Source organism: Eleutherodactylus coqui, chromosome 9 (genome assembly GCF_035609145.1).
Source record: "Eleutherodactylus coqui strain aEleCoq1 chromosome 9, aEleCoq1.hap1, whole genome shotgun sequence".
NCBI classification, from domain to species: domain Eukaryota; kingdom Metazoa; phylum Chordata; class Amphibia; order Anura; family Eleutherodactylidae; genus Eleutherodactylus; species Eleutherodactylus coqui.
The window spans coordinates 17,982,667-18,006,504 of record NC_089845.1 but is presented as its reverse complement, the minus strand read 5'-3'; the positions used below and the strand labels follow the sequence as shown (position 1 = coordinate 18,006,504).

General features: G+C 42.9%; 1 protein-coding gene across 1 annotated transcript in view; it reads left to right on the top strand.

Annotated features, from left to right (window-relative positions):
• Nucleotides 1–23,838, top strand: part of CDH20 (cadherin 20) — a 97,854-nt gene that overhangs the window by 20,767 nt on the left and 53,249 nt on the right. The window contains exons 2-4 of the mRNA XM_066579183.1: nucleotides 5,211–5,552; nucleotides 15,863–16,157; nucleotides 21,218–21,337. Of these exons, the coding sequence (XP_066435280.1) occupies nucleotides 5,325–5,552; nucleotides 15,863–16,157; nucleotides 21,218–21,337 (643 nt within the window). The 5' untranslated portion in view covers nucleotides 5,211–5,324. The remainder of the gene's footprint in view (nucleotides 1–5,210; nucleotides 5,553–15,862; nucleotides 16,158–21,217; nucleotides 21,338–23,838) is intronic.

Genomic DNA, 23,838 nt, shown 5'->3' with positions numbered 1-23,838 from the left:
CGATTCCACAGACAACACACCATAATAACACCATGAACTGCGACAATCCTGCCTCGGACGCATATATAACGTTGGGGGGTTTTGCCATGAAGGCAACAAATATCAGGTTGGGCTTCACGGACTTCTGTCTTTCCAATATATATATATTGTCAGTCAATATTACCTGGTAGAAAAGTTGAAAAGTTTATTTTCTGTTCTAAGTAAAGTTTATTAGCGCTTCTTCTTATCCTAGCCGTCCTATGAAGACGCTGCAGTCTTGGGGTTAATCACAGCAGAGTACTTGAATATGAGATAGGAGGGGAAGGAAGACGGTGACCTGCGGGCAGACAGGTCGGTGCATGAGCAGGTCTCAGCATGTGGGTGGGAACGCACTAGTGGAACTGCACAAGAGAGATGGCATCTACAACACAAAGCGCTCAGCGTCCTGTGGCCGGCCGTGCGGGCGGCTGGATTAGCCATTTAATCTGGAAAAAAAACAGCATGTAAGAGGTCGCTGATTAATGCCGTCTATTCAAACTCACATTCTGTGCACAACATGTCCCCCCAACACTGCTGCAGCCATACTGATGGGACGATAAAGACCTGTCAGCATAATCTATATCTAGATAGAAAGTGCACCAGACCAGACAATTACATTCTTGGGGGTTAAACAGATGGGAGCATGCGCCAATACACTCCTGCTACAGAGCATACTAGTAATTATTAGGAAATTATATAGTACCAGTGTTTCTGATGGGGAAATGCGCCACACAGCTCTGCTACATGCACGTCACACACACACAGCTCTGCTACATGCACGTCACACACACAGCTCTGCTACATGCACGCACACACACAGCACTGCTACATGTACATCACATACTACATACCTTCTTCATCCCATACAACAGGGATCACAAACAGCACTGCAGAGTCCTGCACACACTGATCACCCCCTGATCGTTACTTCTGCAGGGCACACCAGGGCACCACACCTCAGCACGGACGCAAGGCAATGTTCATACAAACGCCATAAGCACACACAAAATGCATGCTGAACACCAAGGTAGGACTGCGAACTGGTCTCACGGGCAGACATAACATATCCCTACTCCAAAGGAGACAACTATGTGAAACCTGCCAACAAGCAGGGTAATTGTCCCACTAAGGACGACCCTGCACTGGAAACTAGTGACCTACCTATCTCTGGATGGCAAATACACCACAGCAGGACAGGACGCAGCTCACACACCAACTCACAGAACAGGGCTGGTCACACCTGATGTCTGTAAACCTACACAGACACTGAACATGTCACTGTTCATACCAACACCCCAGGGACTTGCAGGCAAGATAGAACAGGACTGTTCATACCTCTTATCTGGCACCTGCACAGACCCAATGAACACAACACTGTTCACACACATGTCCGGCCACCTGCACAGACATGCACCACACATCATGCATAAGTGCAAAACCCTAGGGTGACATAGAAACCCAACACAGAAACCCCACTGAGAGCTCACATGCAAATAGATAAATTATTGCTAGCGCAAGTGTCCTCACACCAAGGGGAAAGAGTCAGACAATGTACTGATATACAGGGAACAGTGTCAGGCATTACCCTTTTGACACACACATAAGACTTCAGACATCTGGAGGCCGCACCTACCAAAGGGAAGGGAAGAGGGGGGCTGCATATGATGCAGACAGGGACTGCAGGTGTCCAGACCATCCACAGGGAAAGTAAGAGACACATTACAGACTAGACATGAATAAAACTAAGCTCAGAGTGGGATTAACACAGAATGCATAAATATGATAAAATGACCAGCATTGTCTGGTAAGAAAAGCCAATATTTATGTGCAGCAGATTGGCTGGCGAATACCACATCCAGCCAGCTCAATTATCCCCCGCCTGTGAAGCTGTGCTCTTGAAAATCTGTAAAACCACAGGTCCCAACCACACAACCTAACACTTGGACTCCTCCCACACAGGTGACTGATGACATAACAGTGACATCATCACAGGTCCTGTACGCACATGGCTGATGTCTGGCTAGGTGGTCGTTAGTATTCCATAGCAACTGACGCTGCAGAAGTTGTAGGGGATGCCGTCTACCAGTAATCTGCACAGTGATGAAGGACCTGTGATGACGTCACCGTCATGTAATCAGGGGCGGAGCATGTAACTCAGGCATGGACGGAAAGGTGATCGTTAGTATTTTGATTAGTGCATAAACTGTGTTTTTTTTGACTATTCAAACTCAGCACTATTGCGTGCGTTTGCAAAAAAAGCAGGAAGACAGGTGACCGGAAGATACGTCCTACCTTTCTCACAAGTAGTGTTAATGCGCGAAAATCCCAATAGTGAAAATGAAACCATTGAAATAAATTGTTTGTTTCATCCCATTTTATGGCCATGATTTCCATGGCTACAAAACAGGACAAAAATATATGCCCTAAGCCCTTACCGTAGGGGATGTTAGGCTCTCTCTTATATATTGCCCTTATTACTATTAGGGCCAAAACACACTGCACAGATTGATTACCGGTGGGCTGCTTGTGTTGGTCATAGATTGGACTGTCCGGACTGCCATTATCTGGCTTTTGATTCCCAACTTTTATCTAAAGAGTTGCAGGAAGGCACCCAACTTCTGGGCCACGGGCCCCAACTGGGTACGAAAGTATGCAGTGTCAGTGCCAACCCCAATGCCCTATTTTGGAAGTAAAGAGAAACCAGTGTCCTTCTCAAGCCAGAAGCTCCTTCTTCTCCTTGAATTGGAGCCATTGAAGGAGTCTACTGGACCACATCACGTAAGGGAATGGCTGAGTGATGTGTGTCCGGCCCCGTCTCAATCCTCCATGCGTGTAGACAAGAGGAGGAGGATGGAGTTGACTGCAGATGCCATGCTGGCTGAGTCACTGGGAAGGTTTGGGAGAAAAGGGCATCGTGAGCGGGCGTGGCATTGTATGCCTATCTAATATATATACTTGTTAAGAGGGCTTTTACACTGAGTGATTTATTGTTCACACGGGTGAACAATGACAGAGTTTGTTCACTCGCTGAAGCAGCCTGTTTATACAGTGTGGCAAGGGGGTTTCTTGCCTGCAGAAGTGAAAACGGCGGGCCGATATACGTTCGTGGGAAAGAGGCCTATGGGCTTATTCAGATGACCACATTTATGCACACATTTCAACCATGCGATGCATTGGATTTCAATTGCTTCATTCAGACAAATGTGTTTTTCCATGCAAAATACCTGCGCACAGTCGGGTGTGATACTGGGCTGTGAAACTCACCCTGATATTGCGTTGATGAGCGTGCGTTCTGCACAGTGATATGAGGCATTTTCAAAAACGCCTCCCATCAGTAAATCTTCTGACGTGGCTTTCAGCAAGTCTTTACTAATGGGAAACCTCGCATCACACTGGTGAGCACCTCGCATGCTGTGGGATGTGTTTTCATGTCCCACTGAAAACGATGGGCAATGCGATCCACGGAATGCGAAAAGTTAGAAGATGCTGCGGTGCAGTGCAGGAATAGAAGTCGCTCATGTATATGACTCAATTCAAAAATTGGGGTTCATATTTGCGCGAGATTTGTGTGCTTGCAATGCATAAGGCGCTTTCACACAGGTGACAAAAGACAACGTATGTTTGTGGAGCCCACGCTTTTCAATGGGTTCATTCACATTAGAGATGTTTTGAATGATGCTAAGTTGTTTTTGTTGCCCATGTTTCCCTATGGAGCTTCCATGTTCATCACATCGCACAAACTTGCGATTTTCATATGATGAGTTTTTAAGCATTAGAAACACCTATTGGCTTTTTCGATAAAAAATCATGCAATTTTATCACAAGCGGATGCGATGCGAGATTATTCTAAAAAAAAAAAAGCAGCGCTGAAAAATTGCGGGAACAAAGACGCGTTTTTCTTGCAGCAAAATCACGATCGCCCTTTTGAAAGAGGCCTAAATCTCATGCGATTTTCTCATCCATGCAAAAAAAAAATTGCGCCCACAAGACGCTGCACAAAAACCTTCGTGTCAATCCGGCATTAATAGTATTTTCTTCCTGCGGTCCAGCTGTGTTGAATCCTTAGGAAGAGGGAAGTAAAGGGAAGTTGTATACATTATGACTTTCTCGGAGACATGCAGCTGTTCAGTCGCTACTAATAAATTAAAAGTAACAAAAAAAAGTAGTAAAATGTATTGTCACAACGTTGCCAAATCATAAATAAACATGGCTATAATTGCTTGTGTGAGCCAGATGGAGGGAGGACAAGAGAGGAAGCAGAGGGAGAAAGAGACTTAAGGGCCTTTAAACTGAGCTGCTCAGCGCTAATGCTACAAAGGATGTTCGGAGTGTTGTGACAGAGTAACTTGAGTGCAACGCACCTCATTAAGCCCCACAAAACTCTGAAAGAAAAAGTTCCCCTACTCAATAGCCCCGAGTGAGGTCACCAGCTAATCTGACTTCATGGCAACAAAAGACCTTGATTGATGAGAACGCTTCCTACATCGGAGGTCGACATTCCTTTACCTAAACAAGGCGAAGAATGAAAATCTGTCCGTCTGACTTGCACAATATCATACAATGGCATGTGACTGTCAAAGCGCCAATCTCCCATGTGGATCACATCATGATTAACTGACCATTCAGATCCCACTCCCTGCATTATCACTTCTGATATGCGTCTCCTGCGAGTGTCATTGAATGCTACAGCAAGCGTAAAACAATAATTAAGGTCAGGAGTGATACGGATTTGCCATAAAAATAACCGCTTTATGCTTTTGTGTGTCAACAAAATATATATTTAGAAGAGAGAAAAAAAAACAGCTGTCCTTGGAAATTGCTTGGTAGGTATTCTATTTTCTGGAAGTGAATGCGTATATTCAGCAATTTCAAAGGGCTTCTTTAGATCATAAATACTGTATTTCGGAGAGCATGCTGTTCGCTCCAGCAAATCAATATTACAGTGGAACCCTGTTGTAATCAAAGTAACCAAAGTGAAGTAATCCTCCCCACTAACTACAACCCCCAGTGTGCTTGTGTCCAAAGGTACTTTGTTGTACATCGCAAGATAACAGGCCTCTTTGTTCCTAAACATACTGTTCATATTTTATTATCATGCAAGCCATGTGAAAGACTCCAGATCTGGGAGCAGAAAATATCATTATTTCCACTGAAGACATCATCTGACTTTACGCTTCTTCTTTCTTTCCTAGGTATCCGCGTTAGGCCTGCTATCAAAGACGAAGGATCAAACACTCTATTTATTTGACATCAGCGTCTACTGCACTACTTTTTATTAATTAAAACTATAAAGAGATCCCAAGAGAATGCGACATCTGAAGAATTATCCCGGACAAGGCCTCTACATTTACTACATGGTGTTACTGGACTTGACAAATGGAGTTTTTGGATCTTCCAGTCAGCTAATCAGAGAATTAGATGATAAATCCCTGAACAAACAGTTGCTGCACAACCGGCTGAAGAGGAGCTGGGTTTGGAACCAGTTTTTTGTTTTGGAGGAGTATACGGGCACTGACCCTCTCTATGTTGGAAAGGTAAGGTGCTTACAGAAACCGTCTTTCTTCACTCCGTCAGACAATAGCCCTGTCCCGAATGAATTTATGGCACCTGAATAGAACACAGAATCGGTGTCACCTTGAGATATCTGGAGTGCATTCCAGCTGCTTAACATCCAATGAAATGAATACAAATCTTGCATTAACTAGGCAGCTCCCCATTTTAAGGTGCCAAACACATCAAATGTTCCAGTAATGTGACAACCTATTAGAGTTTTACAGCCATTCCAGTAGTGAATGATGATAATCCCATGTTTGAATACATTTGATAATTGATTCAGTATTTTGTCCTTCCGTCATTCCAGTCATTGCAGCACAATATCAAGCGCGGTTCTTCTCGCTCGTACAGTTTAGCAGTTTTTAGCCTCATTTTTCGGTGTTTTTTAGTGTGTCCCGCAGTAAGTGGGAGTCTTAACCTCTAGTCTCAACACCTCTACATTCACTGGAATGTCTCCTGGTTGTTAACCGGCATCTGGTATCCGAGCAGGAGGACGATATAACTATCTACAGTACAGTACTGCTCAGTTGAAGGGCGCAGACATAAGTACGCACGTATTGGCGTGCGCAAAATTTGCACATGTGATACGCAGAGAATAGAAAACATTGATTTCTTTGGGTTTATTCCCATTTCCTTTTTTGCTTGCAGAAAAAATGAGGAACTGCTCTATTTTTGTGCCCATTTGTGCACCAAAGGTCCCCACAGAAGTCCAGGCGCAATACGCTGCACAATTCACTGAAAAAGAGACCTCATTAGGCTAAATGGCTATTTAAATTGGGACGTGTTCATCTGCCGTGACATGATGTCGTGACATGATCTGCCGTGGCATGATCTTCCGCGCATATGATCTGTCGCGCACATGATCTGCCGTGCACATGATCTGCCGTGCACATGATCTGCCGTGCACATGATCTGCCGTGACATGATCTTCCGCGCACATGATCTGCCGCGCACATGATCTGCCGTGCGCATGATCTGCCGTGACATGATCTTCCGCGCACATGATCTGCCGTGCACATGATCTGCCGTGCACATGATCTTCCGCGCATATGATCTTCCGCGCACATGATCTTCCGCGCACATGATCTTCCGCGCACATGATCCGCCGTGCACATGGTCTTTGCCCCACATGAGTATGCCCTACGGGCACAAAAAGTGCGGTGCAATACACGTATACATGCGCAAATCAACCTTGTTCGTAGTGCAAATACGTTGTGCTGAAGAGTGCGCATTTGCACATACGCCCGTGTGAAGCCGCCCTAAAGCCCTTTTACATGGAACAAATTGTTCAAACAATCAAAAGCGAACAATAATTGTTCAGTGTAAATAATAATATTTGTATAGCGCCAACCTATTCCGCAGCGCTTTCCAGCATGGGAGAAAGGCAAGCAATACACAATTACAATGTGAACGACTTAATGATTTCTTGCGTGAATGAGCCAACAATGTATCTGCCTGTATGAATGGATTAACGGGCTGCCCGGGTGGACGAGCTCGCGGTGATGTCACTTGTTCGTTTGCTCATTCAAACATTAATTGACTCATCTAAACGGACCCTTAGGCCTCTTCCACACGGCTGTATGTGTTTTTACGGTCACCCGTATGCGCTGTAAAATCTCATGAATGAACAACTGCCACGATTGAGTCCTGATCTTTAGATGAGTATTTTCTGCAGCTCACATGGTCGGCTGCAGCGTATCGGCGAAAAAACACGGAAATCCCTCGATCGGCAGAAATCCTCAGAATGACTGCTAATGTCAGCGCTGGACGCAGCTCAACTCCCTCCCCTCCCTTTTTTTTACGCTTCAATAGAAGTCTATGGGAGCTTCCAGCGTGTCTCGGCAAAAGATAGGGCAAGACATATCTTTTGACGCAGCGTGTAAAACGTGTTATTTTCCCGACTCAATTTTTTTATGAGCCCAAAAATCGCCCATGTGAATAAATACATCGGAATCCAATGCTTCACATGGTCGCGATTTTTGGGCAATTTTTTTTTTTGCCACCGCTAAATAGCAGCGTATATACGGTCATGTGAGTAAGGCCTTCGGCTATCCATACACATTAGGTACCGATGTAGAAAATGTGAACTTGACATTTAAGGCGCACACAGTACATAGAGAATAGATCCCATTGATTTCAATGGGTTAGTTCACTTGCGTATATTTGGTGTGTTTACATAGGGCCGGCGGCAATATCGTACTACGTGCTAGGTGCTCACGATGGATGCGAGGTCTCCCATAGAAAGCAATGGGAGTAACTGTGTAATCCTGCTGACAGCCGAGGCGGAGTCCCCAGAAGTGATGTGAGGCAGCTTTGACATAAAAAAGCCTTACATCCACGGGACATTCACATGATGGCAAACGCGAAATCGGTCCGTGATTCACAGACCTATATCTTGACTGTGAGCTTAGCCTAAGACCTTATTCACACGACCCCATATGCTCAGCTATTTAGATGCATCCAAAAATTGCGACCATCTAAAGCATTGGATTTTTTTAATCTATTCATTCAGATGAGTGACTTTTAGGCACGCAAAAAAATTGCGCCGTCAAAAATACAACATCGACGGCCTTTTCAGTTGCCGATTTTTTTTACACTGCAACCAAAGACATGTCTTGCTCTATCTTTGACCGAGACACGCAGGAGGCTCCCATAGACCCATAAGGGAGCTGAAAAGGCTTAGAAATTATTCTGAGGATTTCTGCCAACCGAAAGATTTTGCGTTACAGTGATATTTTTTGCCGATATGAAGCAGGCGCCCGAGTGATCGGCAGAAAATATGCGGCTGAAGATTGGGACTTGAGACGTGAGTGTGAATGCCTAAAAAAAATCACTGTTTACACGCAACAATGTGTAAACAATCGAACAATGGTTTTTATGCATGCATGAATGACGAATGAGAAGCTGATGAATTCTCGTTTGTCGTTCACTCGTCGGCCATGTTTACACTGAGCGGTTAGCGTTCAAATTCATACAATCCAACAATATTTTAAACAATATTCGCTCCAAGTAAAAAGGCCCTAAGCCATGTACTCTGGACCAGATGGAATATATATCGCTATATTCTGAAGAGGGTATATTCCTGCTGCTGTTACTGTATATAGCAGCAGAGCAGACAGACAAACTATGCTTTGGTATGGGGATTATTGCAGTTCTCTGTGGCCTCAGATGCTCAAAGTCGTGACTCCAACCACTGCAAAATATTTGCAGGCCTTATGCAGCCAGCAGTGGGGATTGGGGAATTAAGTTACACTGCACAAAACAGGTTAGAAGAGATATATGCACTCATGCAGTGTTAAAATGGGCACATACATGTATTCTAACCTATTACTTTACCCCATTGTATCATTAATTTGGGGGCTCTTTCTTATATGCTGCTCTCCATGTTTGTAGATTCCATGTGGAAGTAAAAGATTCTCCAGGATCTACATTGTAGCATTGCACTGGCCATCCGAATTTATAAAGGCGCTGTCCTGTTTAAGGCCTCATGTCCACGGGGAAAATCAGGCCTGCTACGAATTCTCCATGGAGAATCCGTAGCGGGTCCCTCCTGCCCAGCGGACATGAGCGCTTAAAATAAGAATTAACTTACCCGCAGTGGGCCGGGAAGGTCTTCTCTTCTTCACGGCCGGATCTTCTTTCTTCGGCTGGGGGATGTACTCGGCACGCCGGCTGCGTGCCGCGTGCATGCGCCGGGCACATCCGCCTGGCCGAAGAAATAAGTTCCAGCCATGAAGAAGAGAAGAACTTCCCGGTCCGCTGCGCGTAAGTTATTCTTATTTTAGGTTTCCCGCGGATCCGGACGGCTTCCATAGGATTCAATAGAAGCCGGCGGGAGCCGTCCCCACGGGAGACCCGCACGAAAATGGAGCATGTCCTTTTTTTTTCATGCTCCATTTTTTTTTCATTCCCTTTTATTGACCATCCGCGGATATTTATCTACCCGCGGGGGGTCAATGCATCCCTATGGGGTGCGGATCCGCGGGCAGGAGAAGAGTTAAAATCCGCTGCGGATTTTAATTCTTCTTTTGCCCGTGGACATGAGGCCTAAGACTTACTGCAGAAAACAGGGACAGTTTACAAAGATGCGATCTATACTCCATGGCCTTCCCTTCTTACATATTGTGTCACTGAGGGATTGCCACCCAGTTACTTGTTGGTTGGTTTTTGGTTAATATGAATAAAAAGAATCTCAAACAGGGAAACAGCAAATTGTGTCACAAGGGGAGGAGGTGGAAGGGATACCAATCTCCCAACTGTCTGGTCATTACTCAACACCGCAGGGAGGGTGGCTTCAAGCAAGAAAGGGGAGGTTTTTTCAATTTGTTTCTCCACCCTTGGGAGAAGTATGGAAGAGGAAGATGAGGAGGGGGATAATATAGGTCCAGAGGTAGGGGAGGAAGCTATGCAAATAGCTTCTATCAATAAGGCCGCCTGCACACTGGCGGATTTGGATTGCAGAATCTCAGCAAATACAGTCAAATAGAAAAGTGGTTCCTCCTGCTCACGAGCGGACATTAATTGTGATTTCCGCTCACGGAGGAAAAATCACAGCATGCTCTATTTTTGAGCGGATCTAGCACAGACTGCTTTTGCTGAAATCAATGGAAGCCATCCGGCCCACGTCTCTTCCACAATTAACATTGTGGAAAGGTTGCAGATTCCACGTCATCACCTAGCAAAAGGCATGGGAAAATCTGTACTGCACGTGTCTGACGGCGAGCCGTCCGGACTATCCGCAGTACAGAAAAAGAAGACGACTGACAGGTACGCAGGGTCGCCGGCCATGGTCAGGGCCGGATTCCACTGCGGGATTCCACATGCAGAATCCGGCTCTGCTGTGTTCAGGTGGCCTAACCCCAGCCATTCTGAAATACAGAGCTACAGCTCTTATGTACCCATGAGGAGTGCATTCTGCCCTCAAGGTGCTGTTGCTGCTGTTGGTGGTGCAACTGCTACTTGTCTCCTTCCCTGCTTCTGCCATGTTGCCTCCGCCTGCTGGACACAGCTGTAGCTCTACATCTTTTCCTTGGAGAAGGCCCGTGCTTGGCTGTTTTGTTCACTTGGTAGAATTTGTCCTATGCAAAATTTGAAACATTGCTTTTAAAACAAGACCCCCACCTGCTGCTCCCTTGGAAATACCAATTTTTGGCAGCTCTACTGGTTTTCTTTGATGGAGGAGGAGGCCCATGCCTGGCTGTTCACTTGGCAGGATTTGTCCTTTGAAGATGTATGTCATTGTTTTTAAAACAAGCATCACACCTGCTGTCTTGTTTAACATAATTGCTGATCGCTCTAGAGCGTTTCCTTGGAGCAGGCCTGTGCTTGGGTGTTCTCTTCAAATTCATGACATTGCTTTTATAGCAAACATCATACCTGCTGTCTCCCTTGGCACAATTTTTGATCTACAAGACCCTATATAGGCCTTCTATTGTTTTCAGTGACACTCCTGTGCTATGATTGACCCTTACACCCATGTACACCGCTTTAACCATTTTGTGGGAGGAACAAAGTGTTCTCTAAATGTGTGGCTGTATTCCCATGCAATTTAGGGGGCTTTAGCTTCATTGGACACCTTCTGAAGGGCAAATTAGTGAATCTGATTTTTATTCCCATTGCCTTTAATTCCACTAATCACGCATCACTATTTATAACATCAGATACTCTTCCTGGCATACTTCCTACTGACATCTGATATACCTCTGTTGGTATTTCCCTCCATATGTCTTGCAAATGCCTGGTGAGTTTTCATGGTTCTTGCCACTACAACCAACGAACCGAGACCATGCTGTGTAAAACATCCCCAGATCATATCAGAACCTCTGTTGTACTTAACTGTTGGCACAAGACACTCGGCAAAAGGCTTTCCCCAGGCGTCCTCCACACCCAGGTATGTCTATCGAATCTGGAGATGGAGAAGCATGATTCCTCACTACATAGAACATTTTTCCATTGCTCAACCCTCCAATGATATCGCTTCTTGCACCATTGTAGACAGGCCGATGCTTTACTTTGAGAGATCTTGCCAGACATTTGGAGGATGAATGGAGGGAAATATGAGCTAAAGTGTATCAGATGTAAGTAGAAAGTATGTCATATCATTAAGGACGCCCCACTAGGTATTAACATATGTAAATAAATACCACTTTTGATTCTTGTTGAGGTGTGCAATTACTTTGGGCAGGATAGTATATCATATACACAGTCATTTCTAAATTTAATGATGCAATTATAATGTCCTCTTCATAGGCTCCACAATGTGTTAAGGTATGCAGCAGTAACTATAGTTCCAGGCTATTTGTATATGACAGTTGCTAATTACTACCATGGTAATTTCCAACTAGTGGAATGTCAGTGCAGTTCCTCTTGTAATAATGAAGATGTTTCCAACAGAGAAGGATTAATTTGTTGGTTTACTTTGTGAAAGCAGATTTTTTTTTTCCTGAGCGCATAAATTAATGAAAAAATTCTGCTTTGCTTTTTTTAGTGAGTTGTTTAGAATCGGATCTTAATCACTACAAGTTGCTAATTAAAACCTTCACTTAATAAGCCACACACTACAGAAGGATGCATTGTTCTCTGGGCAATTTCAAGTGACTACTCCAAATGCCAGCAGAAAGAACTGACACAGGAGTCGTTTATTAGAACAGCCAATATCGCTGCACCTGTTGCTTTGTTCCGGCGCAGTGGCGTACGTGATGCGGTCTTTACTGTCCGCGACAGATTCTGTACGATGCCTACTGCACATATGGAAGAAATCACTATTTTCTTCCTTTTAGAGTTTATAAAAGCTCTTTCTATATTTTTGCTCGAGCGCTGCTCAGGGTACGCACCTCAGACTGGACAGTATAACGTGGCAATCCCACGTCTGACTTCCCTTCCACATAGTTAAGGAGGAGATCTCAAAAAGATGAGCATTTTACAATGGAGGCCAACTTGGCGATCAGATGATCGCTGTGCATCCAGCTTGATTAAACCTCAGTGATCAGCTGGCATTGCCAGGGGCAGCAATGGCCTGGCATACATTTCCCTTGTAGTGCCCCTAGTATGTATTGTACACCCATTGTCAAACAAATCAAGCACCCAGAAGGAGTTGTTAGAATCAAATTAAACTTTCATGTAGAGTTTCCTAAACCTTTGCCTGACGGCAGACCCAGGTAAGTGGGCCTTAACAAAAACTAATTGAATAACCCTGTTCTAGACTTAGAGGGCGCTCCGCTGCCCCGTTGCTACAGTCACAGTCCTGTATATAAACAAATCACAGTAAAAGGTCTCCGTTTTGTCCCCTGATATATTTATACATGGTTATTGGGTCGCCTCGCAGCCATCTTTTTTCTACAATAAATAACCCCAATTTTGATAGCCTCTCTGGGTATTGTAGTCGAACCCTCCCATTTATTACTTTGGTTGCCCGCCTTTGTACCCACTCAAGCTCTGATTTGTCCTTCTTGAGTACCAGTGCCCAAAACTGTCCACAATACTCCATGTGTGGTTTGACCAGTGACTTCTAAAGAGGAAGAACAAAGTTCTTGTAATGCGCCCCTAGCCTCTTCTGATGCACCTCATGGCCCTATTTGCCTTTGCAGCAACTGCCTGACACTGATTGCTCAAGTTAGGTTTACAGTAGAGATGAGCGAGCGTACTCGTTAAGGGAAATTATTCGAGCGAGTATCCCCATTCTCGAGTACATGCCTGCTTGCCCGAAAAGATTCGGAGGCTGGCAGGGGGCGGCAGAGGGGAATGGGGGGGAGATCTCTCTCTCCCCCCACTCCCCCGTGCTCACTCCCGCAACTCACCCCCACCGGCCCCAGAATCTTTTCGGACGAGCAGACATGTACTCGAAAATGGCGATACTTGTTCGAGTAATTTGCCTTAACGAGTACGCTCGCTCATCTCTAGTTTACAGTTAATTAAAATTACTTTACATAGTTTTGTATCGTCTGCAAATGTTGATATTTTACTGTACAATCCTTCTACCAGGTCACTAATAAATCTATTAAAAAGAATAGGGTACAATACTGCCCCCTGGCGTACCACACTAGTAACAATAATCCAATGAGAGGACCATTAAAAGGCCCCTCTGCTTTCTATCACTGAGCCACTTATTTACCTACTTAGGGCTCTTTCACACTAATGCGTTTTTACGTCTTCCCGTCCGCACTGTAAAGTCGCATGAATTGACATTTTTCCGTGATCACGGGCAGAGAATTAGTGTTTTCTCGTCCATTCACACAATTGTGAGCGTTGCTTTTAGCTAAAATATACATCGCACCCTGGAAAACCCTCGCTCTGCCCAAATCCCCGGCATGCCTTCAAATGCCTAAATAGAGGCACCTGTAAGCTTTTCGCAGCGTTGGACGCTGCTAAACTACCTCCCCTCGCTTTTTTCCCAGCTCCCATAGGAGTCCATGGGAGCCACCACTGTATATTGGTCAAAAGATAGTTCCAGAACTATCTTTTTACCCACCATATATCCGTCGCCGTCATATATATCGGTCGCGTATGTTCCATTTCTTACGGTAAAACGTTTTTACGCACCATATATTCGCTCCTGTGAACGAATGCATTGGAAATTAATGCCTCAGATAGTCGAGTATATCGGTCGGCCATAAAAACACGCCGTATATGCGCTCGTGTGAATGAAGCCTCACACACATTCCTTTATATACCAACCATTCATGCGGCACAGTATCACACGCTTCGGAAAAAAATCAAGATATATGATTTTCACATATTACATGTTTAAAGGTTAATGGGTTAATGGAAGTTTTAGCTAATGTTCTTGTTTTCTACCTTTAAGATGTTTATTACTATTATTAGGGGGCTTCTGACTATGTAAATGATATAATTTTAGTTTTATGACTTATTACCGGCTTTATTAATAATTATAATGTATTATTACTATTAATGTTCTTGTTTTTATTTGTTTTTTCGGCTTTTTGTGAGAATCTATTCACTTTATGTGTTTTTCTATTTAATTATATGGACAATCCTATATTTTGCAATAATTATGTTCACAGACTTCAGGGAATGTGCCAAATTCCTCCCATGCTTTTTAGGTGGGAGTATGTCTAGAATACACTGTTAGTGAAAAATACATGAAAAATGTTCAAGAAATGTGTTTTTCCATTGTCTAAAAAACAAGCTCTGCAAAATATCTATTTTACAATTACTTTCTCTGTATGGAAGTCTTAAGCCAGTTTGCTGTCTATTTTTCTCCCTGTTTAAATTATAATATTAAAGCCGCCCTCTGGTTTATGTAAGTAGGGCTTAATGACTGCGCGATAAACAGTTCTGAAGTTTCCTAGTATTCCTAAAGAGGTTGTGCAGACAGTGCTGTCCGTATTACAGCAGTCCGAGTTGGTACTGTAGCCACATCCCCATTGAGTTTCTGGGCCTGTAGTACCTATGCTAGGCACTGCAATGTTGACAGTGATATCTGCTTCCAGTGCTATTAGCACTGATAGCAGGCCTGGCAATCAGTGGGGACCCCAAGTGATGGAGCACTGCTAAGCAAGTATTGTCCTGGCCATACCTATAATGTTTCAATTTCTCACTACTTAGAAAATCTATCCATTATATATGCAGTATTGTTGTTGTCAGCTGAGACGTGGATACAATTGTATCCATTCTTGATAATGATCTGTGAACTAAACACATAAGTAGCAGCACAACTGACAGTTTGTTCCAGTACATAAATGTAGGTAAAATGTATTGCCCTTAGTCAGTGGGTATTTACCTCCCCTGTATATAACTGAGTAGGTGAGGATAGGCCTCTTTCGCTCCATGATAGAACTCAGGATGGGCCCTACATACCAAAATGTACAATCTGTTGCTCTGATTTTCTGTGATAGAGCTTTGAATCTCCTACTTCTGTCTGCAGTTTTCACTAGGAGGAGCTTATGGCATATGAATTTATGGAGCTAGTATAAAACTCAATAGAAACTGTAAAACCCTGTATGCCCATTGAGCCAACATATCAGCCAGTTGGGTAAAGGAGCCTGGCTCATTCTTTCTGCTGATAGTGGCGGTACCAGGAGCTGAACCAATGACACATTGATAGACTATGGATCGACGATTATATTAGTAAATCTAGAAAACTTCTCATCGTTAGGCATGCCAGGACTTGCTATGCAACTAAAAACTGTACCCTCTACACTACAAGTCAAAAGATGCAACAGAGAATGAACTCAATTGCTTGTACATGGTCAGATGCTGGTCTTCATAGCAATGACATATAATTAAGTGACATACACATTTTGACTATATATGTTTGTCACTTCTTTCATAGCTTCATTCAGATATGGACGAAGGAGATGGCTCAATAAAATACATCCTCACTGGTGACGGGGCAGGAACCATGTTCACAATTGATGATACAACAGGTGACATCCACGCTATACAAAGACTGGATAGGGAAGAGCGGGCTCAGTATACCCTCAGGGCCCAGGCTCTGGATAGAAGGACTAACCGACCCATGGAGCCAGAGTCTGAATTCATTATTAAAATCCAAGACATAAATGACAACGAGCCAAAGTTCCTTGATGGACCCTACACCGCTTCTGTACCAGAGATGTCACCAGTTGGTAAGAAATGGCCTATACAGTGTTATGGCATCTTCGATGTTCTATTCTGTACCTCTTATATGTTTTTTCATTTCTTAGAATTCTGTGATTAAAGCCTATATATCTTTAGTCTTTGTGATATATTAACAGGTACGGACACTTAGAGATGTTAGAGACGCATCCGCTCCATCACATAAGGCATATACATGCTGAGATGGTTTGCAAGGCTAAAAAAATCCCATTTATTTCATATGAGGGTGCAATAATTACACCACAGACAGCTGCATAATGGTACTTTGTGGTAATTGCTATTGCAAGAGTAATGCATCTGATTGCACAGGGGATTAGACCACCATGGCTTTGCTTTGTCTTCCGGCAGGTTGCTCTGATGATATCATCATCTTCCTATAGCACCATTTACTCTGCAGATACATTTTTCTTTGCCAATATCAAAAGATTTTCTTGCGCTGATAAATATAATATTGTTATAAGGGTTCTATTTTAGAATGAACACAAGAATATGGTAAAACATTGATGCTCTCTGTAGAAAGCAAAGATCCAATAGTTTCTTTATAGCACAATAGTCTCTTTCTCGGGGTTCTACCTTATTCCCATGCCTTTAAACTAGTGTTTCCCAACTCCAGTCCTCAGCGCCCCCCAGCAGGTCATGTTTTCAGGATATCCTATAGTAAGAACCGCTCTGGCAATGTCTGAGGCAGCAACAATAATTACATCACCTGTGCTTCACTGAGGATATCCTGAAAACATGCCGTGTTGGGGGTCCCTGAGGACTGGAGTTGGGGAACCCTGGTCTAAGCACGTTCCTTATTTTCATTTAAAATAGGACTTAAAGGGGTTGTCCTGGGATACAAAAACATGGCTGTTTTTTTTTTTTCTAAACACATTGCGACCCTTGTCCGTGGGTTGTGTCTGGTATCGCAGCTCAGCTCCAATTAATTCAACAGAGCTGAGCAGCAATACCACACACAACTCTATAGACAAGGGTGGCGTTGTGCTTGGAAAAAAGTTGCCATGTTTTTCTAACCCTATACCCTAACTCTAACCCTTTAACAATTTCCCAAAAAATAGACATGAGAAGACTAGACATTTCTGACAATACTTATCGCACCATTCCTTCTCCTTGAGGCCTTAGTCACACGGGCGTTTTTTGCCACGATTTGCGGATCACATGACAGATGCGCATTCGCAAATCGTGTGACCGGGGCCGAAAAATCGCCCCAAAAAACTGCTCCTAGCTACGTTTCAATAGAAACGGGCCGGAGCTGTCCAGCGCATTGAATTCAATGGAGCCGGCAATACAGCTGGCTCCATTGAAAGCAATGCGCTGCCGGCAATCTCACGATGAATTGTCGGGAAGGGCTTAAATATATAAGCCCTTCCCTGCAATTCATCCAGAAATGTGTAAAAATAAAAAAAATATATATACTCACCTTGTCCCGGCAGACGGAGCTCAGCGCGGCTCAGTGCAGGGACAAATCAGGGGCAGCTCTCACTCACACCCACTGCCAGCCGGCCGTGCTGAACTCCGTCTGCCGGGACAAGGTGAGTATATAATTTTTTTTTATTTTTACACATTTCTGGATGAATTGCAGGGAAGGGCTTATATATTTAAGCCCTTCCCGACAATTCATCCCGCGATCGCCGGCAGCCCATTGCTTTCAGTGGAACCTGCTGTATTGCCGCTCCATTGAATTCAATGGGCAAACATCGTTCTTCTCTGCCACAGCTGTTACAGCTGTGGCAGAGAAGAATGATTTGTCTAGAATATGTTCTCAATGGGGTCGGCGCTGCTGCCGCCGGCCCCATTGAGCGCATATAGAGAAGAGAACAGGAATCGCAGATCGCAGATAGGTGCGATCTGCGATTTCTGTTCTGTAATTTATCAAACGAGCGCATAAAAAGCGCTCATGTGTCCGATACCATTGCAAAGCAATGGTTTTATAAAATCGCTGGATGCATGCGCATGCGCAAATCGTGCGAAGAACGCTCGTCTGACTAAGGCCTTAGAGCAATCTACTGTTATCACTGCATCATTATGTACACTACAGAATATTAGTGTTTCGGAGTATCTCAATTGTTGGATAAGTTTTCCTGTAAGTCAGCAGTTACAGAATTACTAAGTGCCACTCTACAGCTATGCAGGATATGAACATCTACTTTTAAAGGGAACCAGTCATCTGCTGCCCAAACCACAGGGAGTAAATACTGTGCCCCCATGTGAACAGTGAGTCTTTCATATTAAACACACTTTAAAGTTTGACTCGGAATGGAGTTCTCGGGTCAAAGAGGCGGCCTGCCCCTTCCCACCTGCAGCATGCAGGGTGCCAACAAGTAGGAAGAGAGTTTTTCTGTCTACATGACAGGGCATGGAGACGCCGGTGCGGCCCGCCTCTTTGACTCGAGAACTCCATTCTGAGTCAAACTTCAAAGTGCGTTTGTTCTGTATACCTGTCCAAGATTATGGTGACAGGTTCCCTTTAATTGCATTGTAAGCTTGGCAGTCACCATTTCACATAGAGGACGTGTTCCCTATAAGATCTAATCGTTTGTTTGAGATTCAGACCATGAAAAATAGACCATAGAGGTAAGTGATTAATTTCAAAGTAATCTTTAATTGCTCTGGATCTTTATGGTTCTGTTCTAGCAGAACATAATTGTGTCTGTCCCAAAACAGGATCCACTGGAAAACGGATAGGCCCATCCAACCCTGGCATGGTATATTAGATGGGTCCCAAGGTGATCCTTAATGCCTGGGGACCTGGATTCATCTTAGTCTACCCATATCACCATGAAGGTCTACTGATTCCAACAGTATATGTGAAGTCAACTATAGTGTGTTGTAAAGCAATCTATAACTTACTGAAAGGCTTGCCAAAAGCCATAGGAACTTTAAAGCCACTAACTTACATCCTGGTAATAAGGGAACAATTGCTTGGTTATTATTCCTTGCATAGGTAAAACCTGGTAACTACCACGTGTCCCTGAAAATAAGACCTACCCCAAAAATAAGCCCTAGCCTAATTTTAAAAGAGGCTTGCAATATAACCCCTACCCTGAAAATAAGCCCTAGTTACACTACATTTTAAAAAAAGAATACATTACCCAGCAGGCTCGGTCTAGGTCCCTCACACTGCTCTCTAAAGGTTCGGCACAGTTCACACAGTCCTCAGTCGCTCGTACATCACCACTTCCTGGTTACGGAATTCATAAATCAAACTTCTAGGAAGCAATGGCTGTGATTGGTTCTTTGACAGCTGCTCAGCCAACCAATGCAGTGCTAGATGTGAACCAATGTGATGGCTGTGATTGGCTGTGGCTCAGCCAATTTATAAATTCCGCCTCTACAACGTTATGGCTGTTGATTGGTTTATCCAGCGCTGCATTGATTGGCTGAGCAGTGGTTGAAGAACCAATCAGAGCCATCGAATTGGTTAATCTAGCACTGATTGGCTGAGTAGAAGTCAAAGAACCAATCACAGCTATCGCTTGCTGGAGACGGGGTTTATGAATCCCATAACTGGGAAGTGATGTTGTATGAGTGGTCGAGGACTAGGGGAAGCGTGTTGGAGCTGTGGAGAGCAGAGGAAGGCACCTGGCACGAGCCTGCTAGGTAAGTATAATAAAACCTAGTGCCTCTTTTGGGGCAAAAATGAATATAACACAGGGTCTTATTTTCTGGAAAACACGGTATCATGAATGTAGTATGGGTGAATTAATGATTGGAAAGCACTTTTCTGTGGCACATACTGCAATCTATAGTTTAGGTCTGTATGCAATATCGGTACTAGCCCTAAGGCCTTATTCACATGACCGCATATACGCAGCTATTTAGCTGCATCCAGAAATTGGGCAAAAATTGTGACCATCTGAAGCTCTGGATTCTATTGTATTCATTCAGATGAGCGATTTTTTGCTGCGTAAAAAAAATTGCGCTGTCAAAAATAGAACTCTGGCGTCTGTTTTCAGTCGACTATTTTATACGCTGCATCCAAAGATAGGTCTTGCCATGTGAATGGCAGAAAATACACGGCTAAAGATCAGGACATGATCGTGGCTATTCTTCATTCACGTGATTTTTTTAGCACATACGGCCGAACGTAAAAACACATACGATCATGTGAAAGAGGCCTGAGAGTAACGCTTTCAAGAATATATTTGACTGATATATGTGGAATCCTATGATAAATGCACATATAATGGAAATACTATGGATTTTCTGTGTGGATTTGCACATACTGTAAATGGGGGAAATCCTCTGTATAATCCACAGTATATCTGCAGCGCCACCTATTGGAAGGCAGCATTCCTACATGTCAATGTCAGACTTTTTAAACAAGCCTTATTACAATGATTTGTGAGCCAAAGCCAGAATAACCATGCACAGGCAGCTGTTCCACATATCCAATTCTCAGTCATCGTTATAAGGCTTGTTTGAAAAGTCTGATGTTGACTTGCAGGAATGCTGCTTTCCAATAGGTGGCACTGCAGAGGTATTGTTCCATCTTACCATTTGCATATTTCCCAGAGGAGCATGTATGGCCTTATAAGTCCTCCTACATACCTTCTAGGTGCTCTCCCTAAGTAGAAACAATACCCTTCCTGCAGCCAAATCTGCATGTGTAACATGGATTTTGCTGCGGATTTTCTGTGGATTTACGACAAAAACTGATGTTGGATTTGCTGTGGATTTTTCTATCCTTATGATAATGCAGATTATTTACGTGCATAATATATAAAGAGTAGAACTAAAGATTTTCTTAGCCCAGAAAACAATTGGTTAAAGCAGTCATCACATGTCAACTATCCAATATGAGGACAGAGCAGCATTAATAGCCTTCTGTGGCTTATCTCTAAAAATGGTTTCTTCATTATATTGTTAGGGTACATTAATGGAATGGAGGATGCGTCTGGCAATTAATCTTCCACTGACAGGTGGTTAAACACTTAGTGCTGCTGTCATTATGGAAAGTTTGGAAGTTTTTTTTTACTTTTATTGAAGAGGCTAAATTAGATTTTCAGCTCTTAATTTAAATAAGGTCAATGTTTTCTATTTTTGTCAGGTACCTCTATTATCCAGGTGTCAGCAGCCGATGCAGATGATCCTACTTATGGAAGCAGTGCAAGGGTTGTGTACAGTATTTTGCAAGGACAGCCATATTTTTCTGTGGACTCTAAAACAGGTAATTACTGAGGTTGCTAGATTTACATGGCGACACTGAAGGAACTTCACTGCTTGTTTAGACAGATTGTGATATTGTGTTATTGATCTAAAGAAGACGTGGTTACATTTCCATAATCACACCAAATTTATCCAGTCTCATACTAGATAGATAGATAGATAGATAGATAGATAGATAGATAGATAGATAGATAGATAGATAGATAGATAGATATGAAATAAATACAAAATAGATAGATATGAGATAGATAGATAGATAGATAGATAGATAGATAGATAGATAGATAGATAGATAGATAGATAGGAGATAGATAGATAGGAGATAGATAGATAGATAGATAGATAGATAGATAGATAGATAGATAGATAGATAGATAGATAGATATGAGATGGATAGATATGAGATAAATACATGATAGATATGAGATAAATACAAAATAGATAGATGATATGAGATAGATGTGAGATAGATAAATAGATGATAGATAGATATGAGATAGATAGATAGATAGATAGATAGATATGAGATAGATAAATAGATGATAGATAGAGATAAATAGATGATAGATAGAGATAGATAGATAGATAGATATGAGATAGATAGATAGATATGAGATAGATAGATAGATAGATAGATAGATAGATAGATAGATAGATACAAGATAAATAGATAGAATTAGATAGATACGAGATCGACAGATACAAGATCAATAGATAGCTAGATGGATATGTGATAGCCAGATAGATACAAGATAGATAGATAGGTACGATAGATAGATATATAGATAGATACGAGATAGATAGATACAAGATAGATAGATATGAGAGAGATACATGATAGATGCATAGATACAAGATGAATAGATATTAGATAGATAAGTATGAGATAGATTGATAGGAGAGAGATAGATAGATATGAGATAGATAGAGAGATAGATAAACGGACAGATACAAGATAGATAGCTACGAGATGGACCGATACGAGATGGATAGATAGATGGATGGATAGATAGATAGATAGATAGATAGATAGATAGATAGATAGATAGATAGATAGATAGATAGATAGATATGCGATAGATAGATAGGAGACAGATAGATAGATAGATAGATAGATAGATAGATAGATAGATATGCGATAGATAGATAGGAGACAGATAGATAGATAGATAGATAGATAGATAGATAGATAGATAGATAGATAGATAGATAGATATGGGATAGATAGATAGATAGATATGGGATAGATAGATAGATAGATAGATAGATAGATAGATAGATAGATAGATAGATAGACATATACGCAGCACTGTGACAAGTTAGAGGAGTGCCAGCACCATGACCACGATGAAGGTCCTTTTAGTACTTCACTACCACACAGCACATCCAAGGCTGGTAATAATCTGTGTATTTTTTCGCCCATAGATGCAATGTGTCAGCCCTCAAGCTTTTGAATGGCCCTAGTGTGAGCGCTGAAACATTGCATCTATGGTAGACAGATGGATAAATGAGAATTTTTCTAAACCAGCAAAGAGATCATCTCTATGTATTTCTATATAACATTTTCCTATATTAGACTTGATAGACCAGTTGAAGTTCATGGCTATGTGCCTTTTCATTAAAGTAGTTGACTTACTCCAAATTGGTATTTTATTAGGGCCTGTCATTGTGTCACACACTGTACCAAATGTTCACAAGTACCTTCCATTGTGTTTTATTCATCCCACTGGTCTTTCTCGGTATCACTGTTGCTAGCCTGATTTATGGTGTCCTGCAGCTCTGGCCGTGTCACTTACACTTTCATCAGAGGTCATTACTAGCACTGGTTTTTCAGCCAGCACTGGAGTGTGGGGGGGGGGACACTCCATCCCCTTTCTTTCCTGAATACCATCCACTAAGCCCAAAATGACCATATTTAAACTCCAGTATAGGCTTAATTACTGCTTGCCTGCACATGTTTATATGAATGCACTGTGTCTGGTTGAGACTGCACATGCGTGCAAAAAGATTAGCATGATCCTTGTACATGAGTGCTGTCACTAGTGACAAGCTGTACATTGCCCTGGCCAGAGGAAAAAGGTTTATTTCAGTAAATTGGACACCAGTGGAATTCCCAAAAACCTATTGGGTAGAATAACATAATCACAGGTTCTATCTCGGAATCTACACACTATGGGATATGCAAACAAAATACTAATGACCACCTGTCCGTCCGTGAGTGAGTTATATGCCCCGCCCCTGATCACATGACAATAATGTCATCACAAGACCTTCATTCCCAGTGAGTGAATTACATGATGGGGATGTCAATACAGGTCCTGTAAGCAAATGGTTGCTGTCCGGCACCTGAGACCGCAGTGGGTTTGTAGGCAATGTAGTCCACCTGTAATCTGCCCAGGGATAAAGTACCTGTGATGATGTCCCTGTCATGCGATCAGGGGCAGATCATGTAACTCACTCAATTAGGACGAAGGACCTGTAATGACGTCACTGTCATGTGAT